Source organism: Desmodus rotundus, chromosome 3 (assembly GCF_022682495.2).
Source record: "Desmodus rotundus isolate HL8 chromosome 3, HLdesRot8A.1, whole genome shotgun sequence".
NCBI classification, from domain to species: Eukaryota; Metazoa; Chordata; class Mammalia; order Chiroptera; family Phyllostomidae; genus Desmodus; species Desmodus rotundus.
Genome location: NC_071389.1, coordinates 4,551,609 through 4,569,527, shown reverse-complemented (window position 1 = coordinate 4,569,527; position 17,919 = coordinate 4,551,609). Strand labels below are relative to the sequence as shown.

Below are 17,919 nucleotides of genomic sequence, written 5' to 3'. Positions count from 1 at the left end.
GAACATTTAACATAAAGGAATAAAAATTCATCTGTAGACCAACACAGTCATAAAATAAATTAATTTTTTTTCACAGAGAGAGGGGCTTGCCATGGTTGGTGTGAGTGCCTCCGCCGGCCGGCCAGGGGAGGTCACAGCGGGCCTGTTCCTAGGGCTTTCCTCTGGCAGGGGAGAGGGCTAGTGGGGGGTGGGTAGGCGAGCGCCAGGTCCAGCGTCTCCGCGGCGCCGGCGGTGCCGCTTTAAGGATGCTCTGCGGGTACCAAGCCGGGCACGAGGATGCAGCCCTGACGTCACGGCCCCGCCCCGCGGGTGATGCTGCAGCAGCAGCGGCGGCGGGCTGGGGGCGGCCGGGCCGGGACGAGCTGCGCTCGGGGCAGGCAGGAGCCCGACCTCGGGAAGGGATGCCTCCTGGCTCGCACCGCAGGTACCCCCGTTTCCTCCCGCGCGCTCCGCACAGCTTCCGGCGTGGTGCTGGGAGGGAGGCGGCGTAGGCCCCAGGGCGGTCCGAGCGCTGGGGTAGGGGCTGGAGGTCGGCACGGGGACCTTTGCTGTTCTTGAACGTCTGCTTAATCAAATTGTAAATGGAGACCCGTCTGGACCCCTCTGGCTCCCGCTGGCTCGGCGCCGGTCGGGTGACATTTATTTCTTCGTTGCGAGGAAGGAGCACAAACACTGGAATTTGCCCCCGGCTTATGCTTATTGGTGCCGGAGGCCTGTTCCGAGTCACCTGGGCAGGTGTCGTCAGCTTCCGGTTCACTTCTCGCTGGAAGCTGAACCCTCAGTTGCTCAGGGAGGCTTATAACCTTTTTCAGCATCTCAGGATTAAATTTATCACCAGTGCCCAGTCGTTCTGCCTTTTTGCCAAAGGGTAATAAGCTGAGGTTGACACAGGAGGCTGGCTTATAGCAATCGAGTTCACTCTGTCCTCGACAGTAAATGACTTCTGAGATCATCTGGGGGTTACCTCCATGTGGGCGGTTTTCTGCTTTATAGGGAAGTAGAGGCAGGTGCGGATGGAACCCAGGTTGCTTGTGCGCCTGCCCGGGGCTCCTGGGATCAACTGGCCCTCAGGCAGCTGCGGCGGTTCAGTGAGCAGGCGGTTACATCCCTGCCCTCCAGTCGGAAGAGCCCTTACTGCTCTTGGGGAGTTCCTTGCAGTATTGACTTTGAGAACTGGGGGGAGGAAAAGTGGGCAAGAGCCCCACCTCGAGAAGGGATTTGGCCCTAAGGGACCCCATGGTGAGAAGACTGGCTTCATATAGAAAAGAAAGGAGGAAATGAGCTTGGCTCATAGTAGGAAACTTTCAAGCAGTTAAATTACACATTGTTCATTTGTTTTAATCATTGGCTGCTGAGTCTTCCCATGAGGTATCCAGGGGCCTCCTTACTTGAAACAGCTGCCATATTCTAGAAGCACAGTGGGTGGGGCATATAACCATGGGGGTCCAGGCATGTGCGTAAATTTTTGGTTTTGGACTGAATGAAATAGTCATCTAGTATGATCAGGTGAATATTGATATCAGTGTATTACAATTCTATTTCCTCATTTTAAATTTTACTCATTTTTTATAGCATTAAAAATTAATTTTAAATATTTTCCTTAGAATAACTTCATGGACAGCTTTTAACAAAATGTATTTTTCAAGTAAAAAATGGTGATGCTGACCCCACATTTGAAGGTGAACCCTTAGTGAAGACTTTTCTGAGCTCAGGTTTAATCCAGGTGGAGGCCGCACCCTCGCCCGGACCTGCTTGCACACCGTGCGGGAGGAGCTGGGCACGCGCAGGTGACGATGAAGTCGTCACATCACAGGGGGTGATGCAAGCTATCGACATAGTTCATTTGAAGTAGAGTCCAAAATTCCCCTTTTCAAAAACATGCTTCCATCACAGGCTGTTTAAAGCTGAAATTCTTCAAAAGTGGGCTCTTAGTTCTTCATTCCAAAACGAAAGGGATGATTTCTAATGTGCATGCACTTGGTTCACTTTATGGGGGTAAAACGCGGAGAGGAAAGAGAGGCAGGTGGAGAGGCAGACAGGGTATTGGCCCCTGAGGCGGGTGTGGGGCATCGGGCACAAGGTGGAGTCCGGCCAAGCTCTCCCCCGCACCTGTGCTAAAAAGCCCTCCTTCGACTTTCAAGGAGAGAACCTACGCAGTGCTCCCACGGGCGGAGTGCTCCCACGAGCGGAGTGCTCCCACGTGCACAGTGCTCCTGTGATCGCAAGAATGATGCTCCCAGAATGCTAGCAGTGCTGGGTTTTTGATGGCAAACCAGCCAGTGGATGGATTTTTCTCAAGTATTTACTAGGTACAAGGGCCTGAGCTAGACCAGGGGGAACATAAGGCGCTTAGCTTTAAAATTTTGTAAATCTTGATTTAGTCTTCCTGTATGAGTTATATTTCTAATGAAGTATAACTTGTCTGCATAGTTTTTAGGTACATCTGTTCTTGTTTTGGAAAAGAGAAGGGGTTTTTCTAAGGTCACGAGATGAGCCATTTATAGGAGGGAGAGCAGACTGAGTCTCGGGCTATGTCAATCCCTGTCACCCCGGGATGACATCCATCCCCCAGCACATCATCAAGGCCTTCCGTGCCCAGCTAATCCCTTCCTGACTCCTTCCTCTCTCCCTGTGCCCAAATGTTGCAATGACCTTCTTTACATGGGCGGCTCCCACTGCTTAGAATGCCTTCCCTCCACTCTTTCTTTCATCTCTGTGAATTCAGTGTCTTTGTACTCAGCACTTGGCTGAATGGGAGAATGGGTGGGTGGGTGGAAGGATGAATGGATAGATGAGGGAGTGGGAGGACGAATGGATGGATAAATAAATGGATGGATAGACAGATGGACAGATGGATGCATGGATTCATGGAAGGACAAATGGATAGATGGATGGAGAGACAGATGGATGTTTGGAAAGGGTGATGGGTAGACTGGATGATGGGTAGGCGAATATGTAGATGGAAGGATGGGTGAGTGGGTGGAGGTCTTGAGTTCGGGGGCCTAGTCTCGGGAGGGATTCCAGAGGGGTTTCGGAGACTGCTTCTTTGTGACTAGACTGCCCTCTTCTGTTGTCATCGCCCCTTGCCCTCTGACCTCAGCAGCTTTCCTCTTCCTGTGCTTCATAAAGTTGACATGGGCTAAAACACAGGCCAACACACTAGAACACACTCCTTTAAGGCCTGCAAACTAGATTAATTTCATAGCAGCGACAAGGCGGTTGGACACCCAGGTCTCTGGGCTGACTGCAAACCCTGGGGGCAGGGATGGGGCGGAGGGCCGGCTGTGCAGACCTGCCGGCAGGCTCGTTCCCTGCGCAGGCCAGTGGCATCATCATGAACATCGTCCCAAAGAGAACTCGCAGATGGGGACAGATCTCTCTCATGCCTCCCTGGTTGTCCCTGCCCGGGGTGCTGTCTAACACGCAGGGTTCAGGGAGTTTGGTTTCTTTCTTTAAAAAGTGCAGTTTCAGACACTAAAAGACTCTCAGTTCTGACTTGACTGAAAATTCACTTGTTTAATGGGCTGTGGCAATGGGTCGCAGGTTGTGAAGTAGTGTGGCATCTAAAGCGATCTCAGCTGCTCCCTGGCTTCAGGGATGTTTTTGCCTGACCCTGTCCCCCCACCCCCAACACCCATGGTGCCTGTTTGGGGACCAGACCCCTTGAGTTTGAGTGCAGAGACCTGAGGGGCCAGCCAGCCTCCCTCTGAGTCCGTGCCACTACCTGGCTCAGTCTCTGAGCTGCTCTGATTGGAGAGTGAGCCTGGGGAAGGCCACCCACAGGCAGTGGGCTCTACTCCAAGCGGCACAGTGTGGCTCTAAGGTTCCCCAGCGTGACTCGACTTTTCCTAAAGGGAAAAGGCAGGTGGGGGTGCTGGTTGGGAGAAGGGAGGAGAGAGCCAACCTGAAAAGTTAAGTGGAAGTGGAGGCCAGGGTGGGTGCATAACTGCTGGCCTCCTACTGGGCTCTCCCTGCAGGAACTCCCATCAGCCCCCCCCACGATGATTCCCCCCGAGAGCTGCCCCCCTCCCGGAGAGGCCCTCTTCCCCAGCCTGGCTCCTCGGGACTTCTGGAGGTCTCCAGTCTCGGGCTACGGGGGTTCTGTGACCCGGCACATCAGCCACCGGGCCAACAACTTCAAACGCCATCCCAAGAGGAGGAAGAGCATTCGCCCCTCCCCGCCCCCGCCCCCCAACACCCCATGTCCAATCGAGCTGGTGGACTTTGGGGACCTGCACCCACAGAGGTCCTTCCGGGAGCTGCTCTTCAACGGCTGCATTCTCTTTGGCATCGAGTTCAGCTACGCCATGGAGACGGCGTACGTGACCCCAGTGCTCCTGCAGATGGGCCTCCCGGCCCAGCTCTACAGCCTGGTGTGGTTCATCAGCCCTGTCCTTGGTGAGCCCCGCTCGGCCCGGGGTGGGGGTGAGGTGAGGGGATGCCCCCGCAGCCACAGGTGAAGCAGCATGTGGGTCCCCAGGGGACAAAGGAGGAGCAAGAGTATGGCCGGTTGTCCCCTGTATTTTAAGTGACTTTGTCTAAACCAGATTATAGAACGGGTTAGTGGCCCCCAAAGACTAGCCCCAGCCTGTGTGCTAACCCTGGAGGATAAAGCTTGATGCTGGGCCTGGGATGTCCTGAGGTTTCTTGGATCCCAAGGTCATGCCTGTTGAGTGCCGGAAAGGGGCCTACGTAGAAAATTTAGGGAGAAGCTGAATGACTCCAGGGGTCTGTTTGTCTTCTGTTCTAGCGTAGGGTTTTATTGCTGCCTCTGAGTCTCATCACCTTACACTTTTGACGCCCTGGGGACGTTTGAGTGCAGGTATTTCTGGAATGTGTTCGCCCCCCTGTGCCGTGGGGCCCCCAGCAGTGACCACTGGCCCGCTCTGTTTCAGGATTCCTACTGCAGCCACTCTTGGGTGCTTGGAGTGACCGATGTACTTCAAGGTTTGGACGAAGACGCCCTTTCATTCTTGTCCTGGCTATAGGTCTGTTGTTTCAGAATTGAAATGAAGTGGGGGAAATAACAAGGCCCCACTGCTTCCTCTTAGGAAAATCTAAGAGAGTGTTGACCAAAGCAGTTATCCAGATAATTCCACTGGCGTGGTGGCAGGGAGAACCCCTACCCTGGCCTGAGTTGCCTGTGAGACTGTATCGCTTTAGTTATGTTTAAAAAGTGACTTAGTTATGTTCACGTCCTCCCTGCTCTGCCTGACCACATGAAGGCCTGATCCAGTAAAAGAAAGCGTTTGGAGGGTCTGCAGCTGACTCTTCCAATGGGCTCTGCTTGAAATTTGATTCCAAAGGAATTCTTGGGGTCCTAAGGATTCTCCTCTATGTTGAGGGCTGCTGGTCCGCATTTCCCCGGAGTGACTGTGTTTCTCTGTCCTCAGGGGCATTGCTGGGCCTCTCGCTCTTGCTCAACGGCAGGGACATCGGCTGGGCGCTGGCCGACACGGCCACCGACCACAAGTGGGGCATTGTGCTTACCGTGTGCGGGGTGGTGCTGATGGACTTCAGCGCCGACTCGGCCGACAACCCCAGCCACGCCTACATGATGGACGTGTGTGGCCCCGTCGACCAGGACCGGGGCCTGAACATCCACGCTCTCCTGGCAGGTGAGTACCCCCAGCCCGGGCTGCGAATTGCCCTGTGGCCCCTGCTCGTCCCCTCCCCAGGTCCTGATTCACAACGTAAGCTGATCCAACTCGAACAGGTGGATGGACACTGAAGTGATTGAATATGTACATCTCCGACGATAGGTACCAAGCGTAATCCATACTGATGTAGGTACATAGTGGTATCTGTAGTTCACGCTCTTGCTTTTGTAGTTATGATGATCCACACAGTCTCCATGACCCTTGAATGAGCCAATCCTGGACCCTTGTCCCTAGGACAAACACGGGGTTAGGTTCCTGCAGACCTGGGGTCACTGTTTCATCAACCGATCAAGACAGAATCTTGTTTTACGTGTTTCTGCTGAAAAACGCTTATTTCATGTGTCTTTCCGGGTTCAATCAGTGGGCTCGTGAGCACTGAACCCGGGCCAGCAGCACGGTTCACATCTCGTGCTGCATCCTCCCTGTAAGCGCATCACGACTGCTCGCACGTAGGAAGACTAGACGCGGTACATCGGCACTGCACTCCGGCTGTTCAGAACAGCGGTGTCACCCACAAAAAAGCACAGAAATGCAAAAATAGAAGCTTTGAAAAGGATGGTTATTTCCAGTTGGAGAGTAGACACAAAAACACAGAACGTCACCTTCCAAACCTCAGCGAGGACTGTGTGGACAGGGCGACTCAAAATCTCTGCCGCTCTGCACATGCGCACAGGGGACTAGGGTCAGTGTTGTTACTGATTGGGTTACAAATCAGCTTTAGTGCATAGGTAAATTTGCAAATATGGAATCTGAGAATAATGAGAATCTGTGCATGTGTATATGTGTGTGCCACACACCTGTGTTGTGCTTAACGGCAAACCTGAGAAACTCCCTGCCAAAGTTAGGAGCAACGAACGCGGGTGTGGAGGGTCAGGATTACCGCCACTCACCTCTGTTGCTGTGCATATGAAGACCCCAAGGGAATTAACTGCGAAACACTGGGAGAATTCAGTATGATATAAACATCATGCATAAAGATGATGTAAAAACTTTCAGCCAAGATGGAGGCATAGGTAGACACACTATGTCTCCTCACACCACCAAAAGAAGGACAACAAATTTAAAAACAAAAAATAACCAGAATTACCAGAACATCGAAATGTATGGAAGTCCAACAACCAAGGAGTTGAAGAAGAAACATTCATCCAGATCAGTAGGAGGGACAGAGATGGGCAGCTGGGTGGAGGGGACTCTCTGCATGGAGGACCAGGCGGTCCCACATTTGTGTGTAGATAAACCTGGAGGAACACCTGGGGAATGAGACAGACCATGCAACCCAGGGCTCCAGCGCAGGGAAATAAAGCCTCAAACCACTGACTGAACAAACCTGGGTGGGTTGAGATGGTGGGAGAAACTCCCAACCTCACAGGAGAGTCTGCTGGAGAGACCCAAAGGGTCCTACAGAGTACACAAACCCACCCACCCAGGAATCAGCACCAGAAGGGCCCAATTTGCTTGAGGGTAGTGGCGGGAGTGACTGAAAGCCTGCTGAGAGCCCAGCAAGCAGCATTATTCTCTCTCACACCCCTCCCACACACACAGTGCCACAACGCAGTGACATGGGCTGCCCAGCTCTGGCAAATACTTAAGGCTCTGCCCCTAACTACGTAACAGGTGCACTGAGACACACACACACACACACAAAGCCCAAATGAAAGAACAGATCAAAGCTCCAGAAAAAATACAACTAAGTGATGAAGAGATAGCCAACCTATCAGATGCACAGTTCAAAACACTGGTAATCAGGATGAGCACAGAAATGGTTGGGTATGGTTGCAAAATAGAGGAAGAAGTGAAAGCTATGAAAAGTGAATTAAAGGAAAATGCACAGGGAACCAACAATGAAGGGAAGGAAACCAGGACTCAAGTCAATGGTTTGGACCAGAAGGAAGAAATAAACATTTAACCGAAACAGAATGAAGAAACAAGAATTCAAAAATAGGAGGAGGGGCTTAGGAACCTCCAGGACAACTTTAAACATTCCAACATCTGAATCATAGGGGTGCCAGAAAGAGAAGAGGAAGAGCAAGAAATTAAAAACTTACCTGAAAACATAATGAAGGAGAACTTCCCTAATCTGGCAAAGGAACTAAGACTTCCAGGAAGTCCAGGAAGCTCAGAGAGTCCCAAAGAAGTTGGACCCAAGGAAGCACACACCAAGGTACATCATCATTACATTATCCAAGATTAAAGATAAGGAGAGAATCTTAAAAGCAGAAAGAGAAAAGGAGACAGTTACCTACAAAGGACTTCCCATAAGACCATCAGCTGATTTCTCAAAAGAAACTTTATAGGCAAGAAGGGGCTGGAAAGTATTCCAAATCATGAAAGGCAAGGACCTATATCCATGATGACTCTATCCAGCAAAGTTATCATTTAGAATGGAAGGGCAGATAAAGTGCTTCCCAGATAAGGTCAAGTTAAAGGAGTTCATCATCACCAAGCCCTTATTATATAAAATATTAAAGGGACTTACCTGAGGAAAAGAAGAAGATCAAAAACTATGAACAGTAAAATGTCAACAAACTCACAACTACCAACAACCGAACCTAAAAAAATGAAAACAAACTAAGCAAACAACTAGAACAGGGACAGAATCCTAGAAATGGAGATCACATGGAAGGTTATTAGCGGGGATGGGGAGGGAGAAGAATGGGGAAAAAGGTACAGGGAATAAGTAGCATAAATGGTAGGTACAAAGTAGACGGGGAGGTTAAGAATAGTATGGGAAATGGAGAAGCCAAAGAACTTAATATGGATGACCCATGGACATGAACTAAGCTGGGTGGGGCAAGTGGGCGGGGTGCAGGTGGGAGGAGAGTGCAGGGCAGAGGGGAATAAAGGGGGGAAATAGGACAACTGTAATAGCACAATCAATAAAATATATATTTGTAAAAAGATGATATAAAAGTCTTATATAGCTCTGGCCAGTGTGGCTCAGTTGATTGGAGCATTGTCCTATAACCAAAAGGTCACCAGTTCAATTCCTGGTCAGGGCACATGCTGGGTTGCGGGCTTGATCCCCCTTTGGGGTGCCTACAGGAATCCCACTCTTGTGCTCACTCTGTTGGGGTTTCACTAGGACAGATAATACACCTGGGTCCTTGGAGTGGGTTTAGCACCTTGGGAACTACCTTCCTCATGGCCTCCTTCCAAAGCCCACTTCTCTCCCCAGGTCTCGGAGGAGGCTTTGGGTATGTGGTCGGGGGCGTCCACTGGGACAGGACCAGCTTCGGCAGAGCCCTGGGCGGGCAGCTGCGCGTCATTTACATTTTCACTGCGGTCATCCTGAGCGTCACCACCGTCCTGACCCTGCTCAGCATCCCCGAGAGGCCCCTGCGGCCCCTGGGCGAGAAAAGGCCGGCCATGAAGAGTCCCAGCCTGCCGCTGCCACCGTCCCCGCCTGTCCCGGGCCAGGAGGATGCTGGTGACAGTGTGCCCTGCCGCCCGGACAACAGTCTGTACGCCAGCTTCTCCAGCCCCATCTCCCCACTCAGCCCCCTCACACCCAAGTACGGCAGCTTCCTCAGCAGGGACAGCTCCCCGATGGGGCTCAGCGCCTTCGCCTCGTCCTTTGCCACCTCCAACATCGACAGCGTCCTCATCGACTGCTTCACGGGCAGCCAGGACAACTACCTGGCCCTCCCGGGCAGCGTCCCGAGGCCGGCCATCAGCGTCAGTTTCCCCCGGGCCCCCGACGGCTTCTACCGCCAGGACTGCGGCCTTGGGGAGAGGCGGGAGGTGGCCCTGATGACCAGCAGTGGTGGGGACGACGTGCTGAGGGTGGGCTCCCTGGACACCTCCAAGCCGCGATCGACTGGCATCCTGAAGAGACCCCAGACCTTGGCCCTCCCGGACATGGCTGGAGCAGGTGGTCCTGACACCAGCAAGAGAAGGAATGTGACCTTCAGCCAGCAGGTAAAAAGCGAGGGGGGCAAGGGTCACAGGGCACCATGGGGTGTTGCCCCCTCATCAGTTAGATGACAAAGGGGGATTGTTGATCTGGAAAGAAATTCCCAGCCATCCCGGGGGTAGCAAGGGCTCTTGGACCCGAGAGGCTAGCCTCAGGCACCTTCGGGTCGGGAGTGGAATTGGGGCCGGGAGCCTGGAGCTGCAGCTGGGTGTGGCGGGCGCTTTCAAACACTGTTGCCGTTGCTGACAGAGGTTGTTACAGCACTGCGCATCTCAGTAGCTTCTAGCATTTTCCCGTAACGTCCACTGCCCATGTCGGTCGCGGTGCCACCATCTTCCTGAAAGACAGCATGCAGGGGGACACTGGCCGGTGTCCCGGGCCTCCCGCCTCTGTCCCGCCCTCGTGGCTCACCGTAGCCGACTGTCCCAGGGCCGTCAAACTCTGGGCGGGCCAGGGCTGTGCGGCACATCCTGGAAGGCAACGAACCTTCCAGGAGGCTGTTTGTGTCGTATGTAGTGTCTGTGGCATTGGCTGGAAGGGCTGAAATGGCTCTCCGGGGCTGGTCATGGAGAGGTGACTTTAAACTCGCAAGAGGTTCCCTCCTGGAAGGTCGAGGTCATAGCTCTGTGGCCTGCCTGCCCTCAGGTCCCATGATGAGGGAATTTCAGTGAGAGCTCAGTTTCCAGAGCAGGAACCCTCCGAGACAGTGTTCCAGCTGCACCGCCCCAGGGAGCCGGTTCTGAGGGCCGTGGACGCGGGGGTGGCAGGCGCATGGGGGCTGTGTCTCCCCCCACAAAGCGAAGCTGCCCCCACCCAGGCCCCCGGACAGCCAGGTCCTCAGTCAGGCGTCCCCTCTCTGTGCCTGGGAAGACCTTGGATTTCATGGGAAGGTAACTGGAGATGCTCTGAGGGGGCTGTTCGTTTTCTATTCCTTGTGAAAATTTTAAGCGTGGCTGTTGCTTTTCCCTGGTGCTCAGTGGCCCGCTGGGCCAAGTGCCGTTCTCGTCACCTCTTAAGCCTGATTGTCAGCTCATATCCGGGCAGGATGTGTCACTGTCCTCGAAGGAAGTACCGAGGCTGCCTGTGGGTGCAGATCAGGGAAGGGTCAGAACCAGGAATCAATGGAGGGTTAGGAAGCCCCGTGCTTGACACAGCAGAGAGGTTTCTGCAGGTGCCGAGCCCAGGGCCCCTTGTACCTGGTGACCTGAGGGCAGCCACTGAGGCTTTCGGTCAACCCTGGGTCATCATCCTGTCCTGGTACCCAAAATTCAAACTGGCTTGTACATACCGGTCGTTAGTTGAAAGCCTGAACTACACTTTTATGTGTGGTTAACAGTCTCCTTTAAAATTTTTTTATTCTCGATAGAGTGTGATCTGTGAATCAGTTCTCTGAGGGAAGTAAAAACCCTGAGCTAAATGTAAACGCCTCCGGGCGCAGGTGTGATGCTGCAGTCTTTCTCTGTGACAACGGCTGACCTTGACCCAGACTGTGGGCTGTCTCCTTCCTCTTTCCATTCCACCCGGGGTCCCCAGGTGCTGACACAGCCCAGGGTCCCCCCTGGAGCCAGAGCAGTGTCTCATCTTTATGCCTGAGACACCTGCCATCAGCGCGATGCGCTCACCTGGCTGGAGTCCGGGCACCAGCCAGGCGGTCGCTGAGGATGGAGGCATGTGAGTCAGCGAGCCACTCTGCTGGCAGAATGTCCCTCGTGAGCCCCGAAAGCAGGGTAGCCCGCTTGGTTGTTTCCGTCCCGTGGGCAGTGGGGTGTCTGGGTGCCCGCAAGCCCTTGCCAGGGGCCCAGGTGTGTCCATTCCCTGCACGTGCTCACTGGGCCCCGAACCGCTGTGTGGACAGGAGTCCCACCTGTCCAGCAGGAGGTGTGAACAGGTTCCCCTGTCGCCTAAAATCAGTCTTTCACACACTTCTCTTATGGAAAAGGGACTTCACACAAGTCTGCCTTGACCTGAACCACGTTTTGTTTATTTCACATGCATTTCACATTTGGCAAGTTATCAACTTACTCCCTGCGGACAGAACCTGGTCCTGGGGCCCAAAGCGGCCCCACCCAAGATGCAGTTCCACTCCCAGCGGCTCCAAGTCCCTGAAGTCACTCCCAAACAGGTGGCACGTGGTGCTTGGCCAACGCCGTCCAGGAGCAAAGACCTGTGCAGCCCCTGTCTGTCTGTGCTTCGTGGGTCAGCAGAGTTCGGGGCTCTGATGTGGGGCTTTGGGGCTCCCTTCACAGGTGGCGAACATCTTACTGAATGGCGTGAAGTACGAGAGCGAGCTGATGGGCTCCAGTGAGCCGCTGGGGCAGCCGCTGTCCCTGAGGCACCTCTGTTCCACCATCTGCCACATGCCCAAGGCGCTGCGCAGCCTGTGTGTCAACCACTTCCTGGGTGAGCTCTTGGCACCGCCTCCCGTGCGTCCCTGTCCCGGCTGGGGTCACGTTGTGCAGTGGGGACAGGGCTGCTGGGCCCAGGGGTCTTGCCCCTAACGGTCTTCTGGGGTGCACCCACGTTCATTTAGCACCCAGATACCACCAAGGGCGGATGGGGTGTGGGGCTGCCCAGGAGGCTGTTCTCCAGGAAGGCGGGAGAGGCGCCTGTGCCAGGTAGCCCGGATGAAAGCAGGGGTTCAGACAAGAGGGCAGACACCTGGGTCTCCAGAGCCCAAAACCTCATTACCAAAGACTCTTGGACAACTCATAGTTAAGTGGCAGATATCCCTTTCCCACTGGTGGGACTGGTGTCTTAGGCCATTTTTGGCCTCACGTACAACCAGGACAGACACGTGCCCGCATGTCCAGTGCTGGTCTTGGTTCATGAGGCCTGGCTTCCAAATTACTATGCAAAAGCCCCGACTTGAGCTCCGTGCCATTCAGTATCTCCGCTGTTGTTGGGTTATAGAACGTCCAAGGATGACTAAGAATTTGAGCTAATCCAGGGCTCTCAAACATTGTAGGATATAAATCAGAATGACTTTCTAGGAGGCATTTTGCCAACAGGCAAGAATCTTAAAAATGTCCCTAACATTTACCCCGGTGATCCTGTTCGGTATTCTTTGCGGGGACGTCATCAGAGACTGTATCAGGAGTGTATGTGCGAGGCATTTATCACAGCGAGATTGATCACAGCCAGAGACGGGAGTGGGGGAGGTATGGACGTCCAGCTGCGGGAGAGGGGCCAAGTGGATTATGTGCGCCCACACTGCGAGGGATTCTGCCACCAGGAAAACGGGGCTACTTCAGAATGTTGAATGGCCTAGGAAGTTGGGCATGATGATCACTGGGGTTCAAGAGGGCTGATACATACCACCCCCTTCCTGTATGGAAGAAGAGACTGATGGGGAGGGGATTCAGAGGGAGGAATCACTACTGTTTAATCGGTAATAAAGTGCTTTGGATCTGTAGCTACGTTTGTGCAGCCTTATGTATCCTCTGGATTAAATGCCCCCCACCTTCACCCCCCCCACCAGGGCTGCAGCCTCAAAGGTATTTCCTTGTCTTAGGAGGAGGAGGGGGCTCAGCGTTCCCCGTGACGATAATGCTCAGATAAAGAACAGAATACAAAATCTTTGTGCAACACAGCCTGTATGTGTAAGAACAGGCACTTGCTTAAAAAAAACACACACACACACAAAAAAAATTGCTAGGAAACCTACAACATTTTCACCGAGGGAAAGTGATCTCTGGGTGGTGAGGCTAGATGGTTCCCCCTTTTAAGTTTTGATCTACATGCTTCTTTGAGAATCAGTCAAAACCGGCTGTCAGTGCGAGTGGGGCCTGGCCCGCAGTCTGCGCCTCCAGTCACGGCCCTCTGCCCCTCCCAGGCTGGCTCTCGTTCGAGGGGATGCTGCTCTTCTACACGGACTTCATGGGCGAGGTGGTGTTTCAGGGAGACCCCAAAGCACCGCACGCATCAGAGGAGTACCGGAAGTACAACAGCGGCGTCACCGTGGGCTGCTGGGGGATGTGCATTTACGCCTTCAGCGCCGCCTTCTACTCAGGTACCTGCTGCACGCGAGACGAGGGTTGGGCCCCTCCCGGGAGCTCTGAGGGCCCTTGGTCGGGTGGTCGGAGTGTACAGAATAAAGGCAGGAGGGTGTCCTTGCAACTACAGGCCCCCTGATCCCCATGCGGTCTTTCATTCAGCAGCCTGCTGGGGAGCCCTGCCCTGTATTGGGTGGCGGGGCGGGGCTGGTTGGAGCTGGGTGTATGTCCAGACCTGAGTAAGCCATTGGGCAGAGGGTCAGGCCTGTAACTGAGGGAAAGTGGGGCCCAGGGGCACCCCCGGGCAGGTGTGCTGTCCCCCAGCCCCCCGAATCCTTCCCACATCATTCAGGTGGCAGCTGGTGCAGAGGGCGGAGGGGCAGGCACACTGGAGAGGGACATGGAAGGGTGCTGAGGCTACAGTCTGAGATGACCCAGGGGACAAGAGAAACCATGTGTATTTATGTGGGTGCAGGTGCCACCCACACATCTCAGGAGTCCACCTGTGTTTTCCACGTGGGTGGAGAACAGACCACGTGGGCTTTGCAGGCCAAACAGATGAGACAAAATGAGCATGTGGCTGAGTTCTGGGCAAATTTCATCTGTGTACACAAGGATTGAATTTCGTATCATTTTCACGTGACATGAACATTAACCTTATTTTGACTTCTAAAAGCCATTAAAAAAATAAAAACCATTCTTAGCTGCAGGGGTGCAAACTCAGGTTGCTGGCTGGCAGGTCCCGGTCCCGAGTGCTGCTGTTTGCGGGCCCTGTTTTGCTTTCTCTCCCCCATTCTAGCGGATTCCAGTCCCAGGGCCAGGGCGTGACTTCATGGGGTCCAGGGACTGTGCTAGGACATTCCTTAGCTCTTGATTGCCAGCCCCTGGTAGCACATGGGGAGTCAGTGTGTCTGGTTCCCCACAGCTAGTGACACAGGGTGTGGGGAAGTGGCCCGAGCTACCTGACTCCAGGGAGTAGTACCATCCACAGTTGAGGTGCCATGTTCTCGCAGGGTCCCCGGACGCCGACTGGACTGTGGGCCGCTGGCGTCCTCATTTTAGGAGAGACAGAGTGTGCGTGGATCTGCATGGGGACACGGGCTCTAGCCAGAAACCTTATGTTCCCCAGCCTCTGGGATGTCAACCCAAAGACTCCTTCCCCTGCAGCAGCACCTGGGGGCCACCCCACACAGGTCGAGCTGCCTGCCAGGAGGGCTCGCACCACCTGCCATCCTTAGGTTCAGCCCTGGGGGGTGGCCCAGGGACACTGAGCCCTCACCCTCCTGTCTGGCCTGCAGCCATCCTGGAGAAGCTGGAAGAATACCTCAGCATCCGCACGCTGTACTTCATTGCCTACCTGGCCTTTGGCCTGGGGACCGGGCTTGCCACCCTGTCCAGGAACCTCTACATAGTTCTGTCCCTGTGCATAACCTACGGGATCCTGTTCTCCACACTGTGCACACTGCCCTACTCACTGCTGTGTGACTACTACCACAGCAAGGAGGTAGGTGCCACCCCCATGCCCGCTGCAGCCTCCACCCACCCAGCTTCTGGGAGAGCCTCCCGGGGAAATGCTGCCCCCCCATCTGAGGTTGGTGCACAAGGGACACACAGGGCCCCCTTCAGACATTAGGACAGTGACAGTGAGGCACAATCCCGCAGAGCTGCCTCCCCGTGTGGGAGGCGGGGAACTAGAAGGGGGAATCCCCCAGTGTCCCCCTCTCTCAGGCTTCAGGGTCACCTGTGTGCACAGGCCCTCAGGTGAGGCAAGCAAGGCACTCACCTTGGGCATAAAAAACCTGCCGTCAAGATCAATGATGTGTTAACACAGAATTTCTAAAAACAAGAAGTAATGTCCAAACCCACGCCGAACAAAACATCAGAGCTTTAACGACGGATAATGGGGCCGCCTGTGCCAGGTCACAGGGCTCTGCGGCTGAGAAAACCTCAGGATGAGGGTCCTGTCTGCGCGTGAAATCTGGCGCTTTGTTCAGTGTGGGTTTGCCTCGAGCAGCTCACCCACTTCCATTGCGCAGCCCAGAGGTGGTCGGTGTACAGGGCGGCAAAGGGGATGTACAGTTGTTCGTATGGGAAATACACTAATTAACAAATAATAAAGTTTTGTTCACTCACAACTGTACACCTACTTTTGCCCACCCTGTGCTCACAAGTCGTGTCCCTTGGGTCCCCCGGCCCCCATGAGCCTACTTCCCGTCTCGTCTCTATAGACTTGTCTGTTCTGGGAATTTCATGCAAAAAGAATCATGCAGAGTGTGGCCCGTCGGGTCTGGCGCCTGTCACTCAGTGTGACGCTCTGAGGCTCACCCACAAGGGAGGGCTTCTCTCAGGGCTGAATGATGCTCCCTGGGCAGGTCCAGTGTCATTGAGGGTTTAAAGTGATGCATTAAAGGTCACCTCCGAAACGCAGCTTCTCACACCCCCTTTAGTTCTGGGCTTCAGTCACTTCCCCCAGCCCCTGCCCTGGAGGCATCCTGGTTTGTTTTCAGGGGTTTGGGGTCTCAGTGAGTTCAGCATGGACTTTCCATACAAAGTCAGGTCAGCCTGGGCAGTGGCCCCTTCTGGCCCTCTGCCTGCAGCAGACCCTGTGCCACTCAGGCCAGGGCTGGGGAGGGCTGTACGTGTCCCCAGGGCGGGGCTAGGTTGTGACCAAATGAGCAAGCCGTGCACGCACGCCACACCTCTAACCAGCACTGCCAGGTGGCCACGGCCCGTGCCAGTAGCACCTGAGGGACCGGACTTGCATTGTCATCCCTCTTCACTGGTGCTGCCTGGGTCTCTGACCTCCTTGTTACTTCCCTGCAGCCCTGAGACCCTTCATGGGATTGAATGGATATGGCTTCTTGGGGAAGGGCTGCCCTGCCACAGGAGGGCAACACCTGGGGCCACAGGCCACCTTAACCGGATTTGGTCAGAGCTGACTGGAAGGCTTGGCCTCCATTGCCCGTAGAGCCTTCTGGATGCTCACATTGCTTTCAGTCTTCCCCCGGCTGTTGGTTCAGGGCTAACCCATGGCCTCCTGCCACAGTGGCATTCCCATGGACCTCGAGGCTGTGTAGAGTCACCAGGAGCTGCAGGTCCCCAGGACACAACATGGGCCCATTCACCAAGCACCTTGCAGGTGCTGCGAGGACAGCCTTTCCCGGGGAGGGCTTTGGCAGCATCCCAGAGGTGGCCCCTGGGTGGGCGTGGCCTGTGCTGGGGAGCAGAGCAGGGGACACACACTGCCTCCTCCCACCATCATGCCTGCAGCCCTGCTCAGAGGCACGGGTCCCGGCCATGCCTGGGGTGCTGCAGTGCGTGGGGCGGAAGGCTGGTAGAGTGACTGGGCTGGATGCACGGGGACGGGAAAGTTCAGAGCATATGATGTGGCTGACAGAGGCTGAGAAAGGGGATGACCCAGCTGGCAGCCCAGCTGGCTGTGCAGGTAGCTTGCTTTTAGGTGAGTGGAGGAGAAAGGACAAGGCTGTCCAAGTGGGGAAAGGGCCGCCCACCCCGGCCTGCGAGAATGCAGCCCTCTGCCCCCATGAGTCAGGGATTCTTTTCATTGTCATCATTTCTCTGAACACAAATATGATCAAGCCGTTGGTTGCACTCCCTGTGCACGTCAGCCCTGGAAAACGGGAGCCCATGGTGCACGGGGTGCACGGGGCGCTGGGCCTGGTCACCTGGCCCCTTACCACTGACAGTTCCTCCTCTGGGTCAGTTTGCAGGATCCAGCGCGGACGGCACACGGCGCGGCATGGGTGTGGACATCTCCCTGCTGAGCTGCCAGTACTTCCTGGCCCAGATTCTGGTCTCGCTGGTGCTGGGGCCCCTGACCTCGGCTGTGGGCAGCGCCAATGGGGTGATGTACTTCTCCAGCCTGGTGTCCTTCCTGGGCTGCCTGTACTCTTCCCTCTGTGTCGTTTATGAAATCCCTCCTGGGGACGCCACTGACGAGGAGCACCAACCCCTCCTGCTGACCGTCTGATGCCTAGAGCCCCATTCCGGGGGTCTGGAGCCAGTGAAAAACCAAAGGGCTTTGGCCGTGGAGGGACAGGTCTCCTGTTGGTTTGTAAATATGTGATACAATAAATAGCAGCAGCAAAGCCTCTGGTTTCTTGTTGTGGCTCTCCCAAGGGGTGAGAGGTCCCCTGAGGGTTGGCCCACTCTCCATGGGGACTTGGGGAAAGGGCGCTAAGAGCCATTTATTCAAAGTACAGGTGTAACTCAGTGGCTGTCAACTGGCGGCAATTTTGGCCTGTTGCCCCCACCCCAGAAGACAGCTGGCAACGTCTGGAGATATTTTCCGTTGTCACAATTGGGGTGGCTGCTACTTTCCTGAGATGCTGTA

The 17,919-nt window shown here is 54.7% G+C and overlaps 1 protein-coding gene across 4 annotated transcripts; it reads left to right on the top strand.

The window, feature by feature from the left end:
- The first annotated feature begins 244 nt into the window (after positions 1 to 244).
- Positions 245 to 17,690, top strand: SLC45A1 (solute carrier family 45 member 1). Of its 4 annotated transcripts, XM_024554698.3 has the most exons (9): positions 306 to 424; positions 3,978 to 4,398; positions 4,896 to 4,988; positions 5,394 to 5,618; positions 8,836 to 9,578; positions 11,820 to 11,973; positions 13,406 to 13,582; positions 14,864 to 15,069; positions 17,290 to 17,690. In XM_024554698.3, the coding sequence occupies exons 2-9, from the start codon at positions 4,002 to 4,004 to the stop codon at positions 17,554 to 17,556; spliced, it is 2,262 nt and encodes a 753-aa protein (XP_024410466.2). In that variant the 5' UTR covers positions 306 to 424; positions 3,978 to 4,001; the 3' UTR covers positions 17,557 to 17,690. The 4 variants fall into 4 exon arrangements, with proteins under 4 accessions (XP_053777497.1, XP_024410466.2, XP_045046947.2 ...); XM_045191012.3 differs by lacking the exon at positions 14,864 to 15,069; XM_045191013.3 differs by lacking the exon at positions 306 to 424 and having other exon boundaries at positions 4,333 to 4,398; positions 4,896 to 4,947.
- Positions 17,691 to 17,919: the final 229 nt, after the last annotated feature.

Bases quoted from the DNA above. Each gene is read 5' to 3' on its own strand.
- SLC45A1 (XM_024554698.3), top strand. From the start codon at position 4,002: ATGATTCCCCCCGAGAGCTGCCCCCCTCCCGGAGAGGCCCTCTTCCCC. The intron at 13,583-14,863 runs GTACCTGCTGCA...TCTGGCCTGCAG, and splicing joins CAGCGCCGCCTTCTACTCAG to CCATCCTGGAGAAGCTGGAA. The intron at 15,070-17,289 runs GTAGGTGCCACC...CCTCTGGGTCAG, and splicing joins ACTACTACCACAGCAAGGAG to TTTGCAGGATCCAGCGCGGA.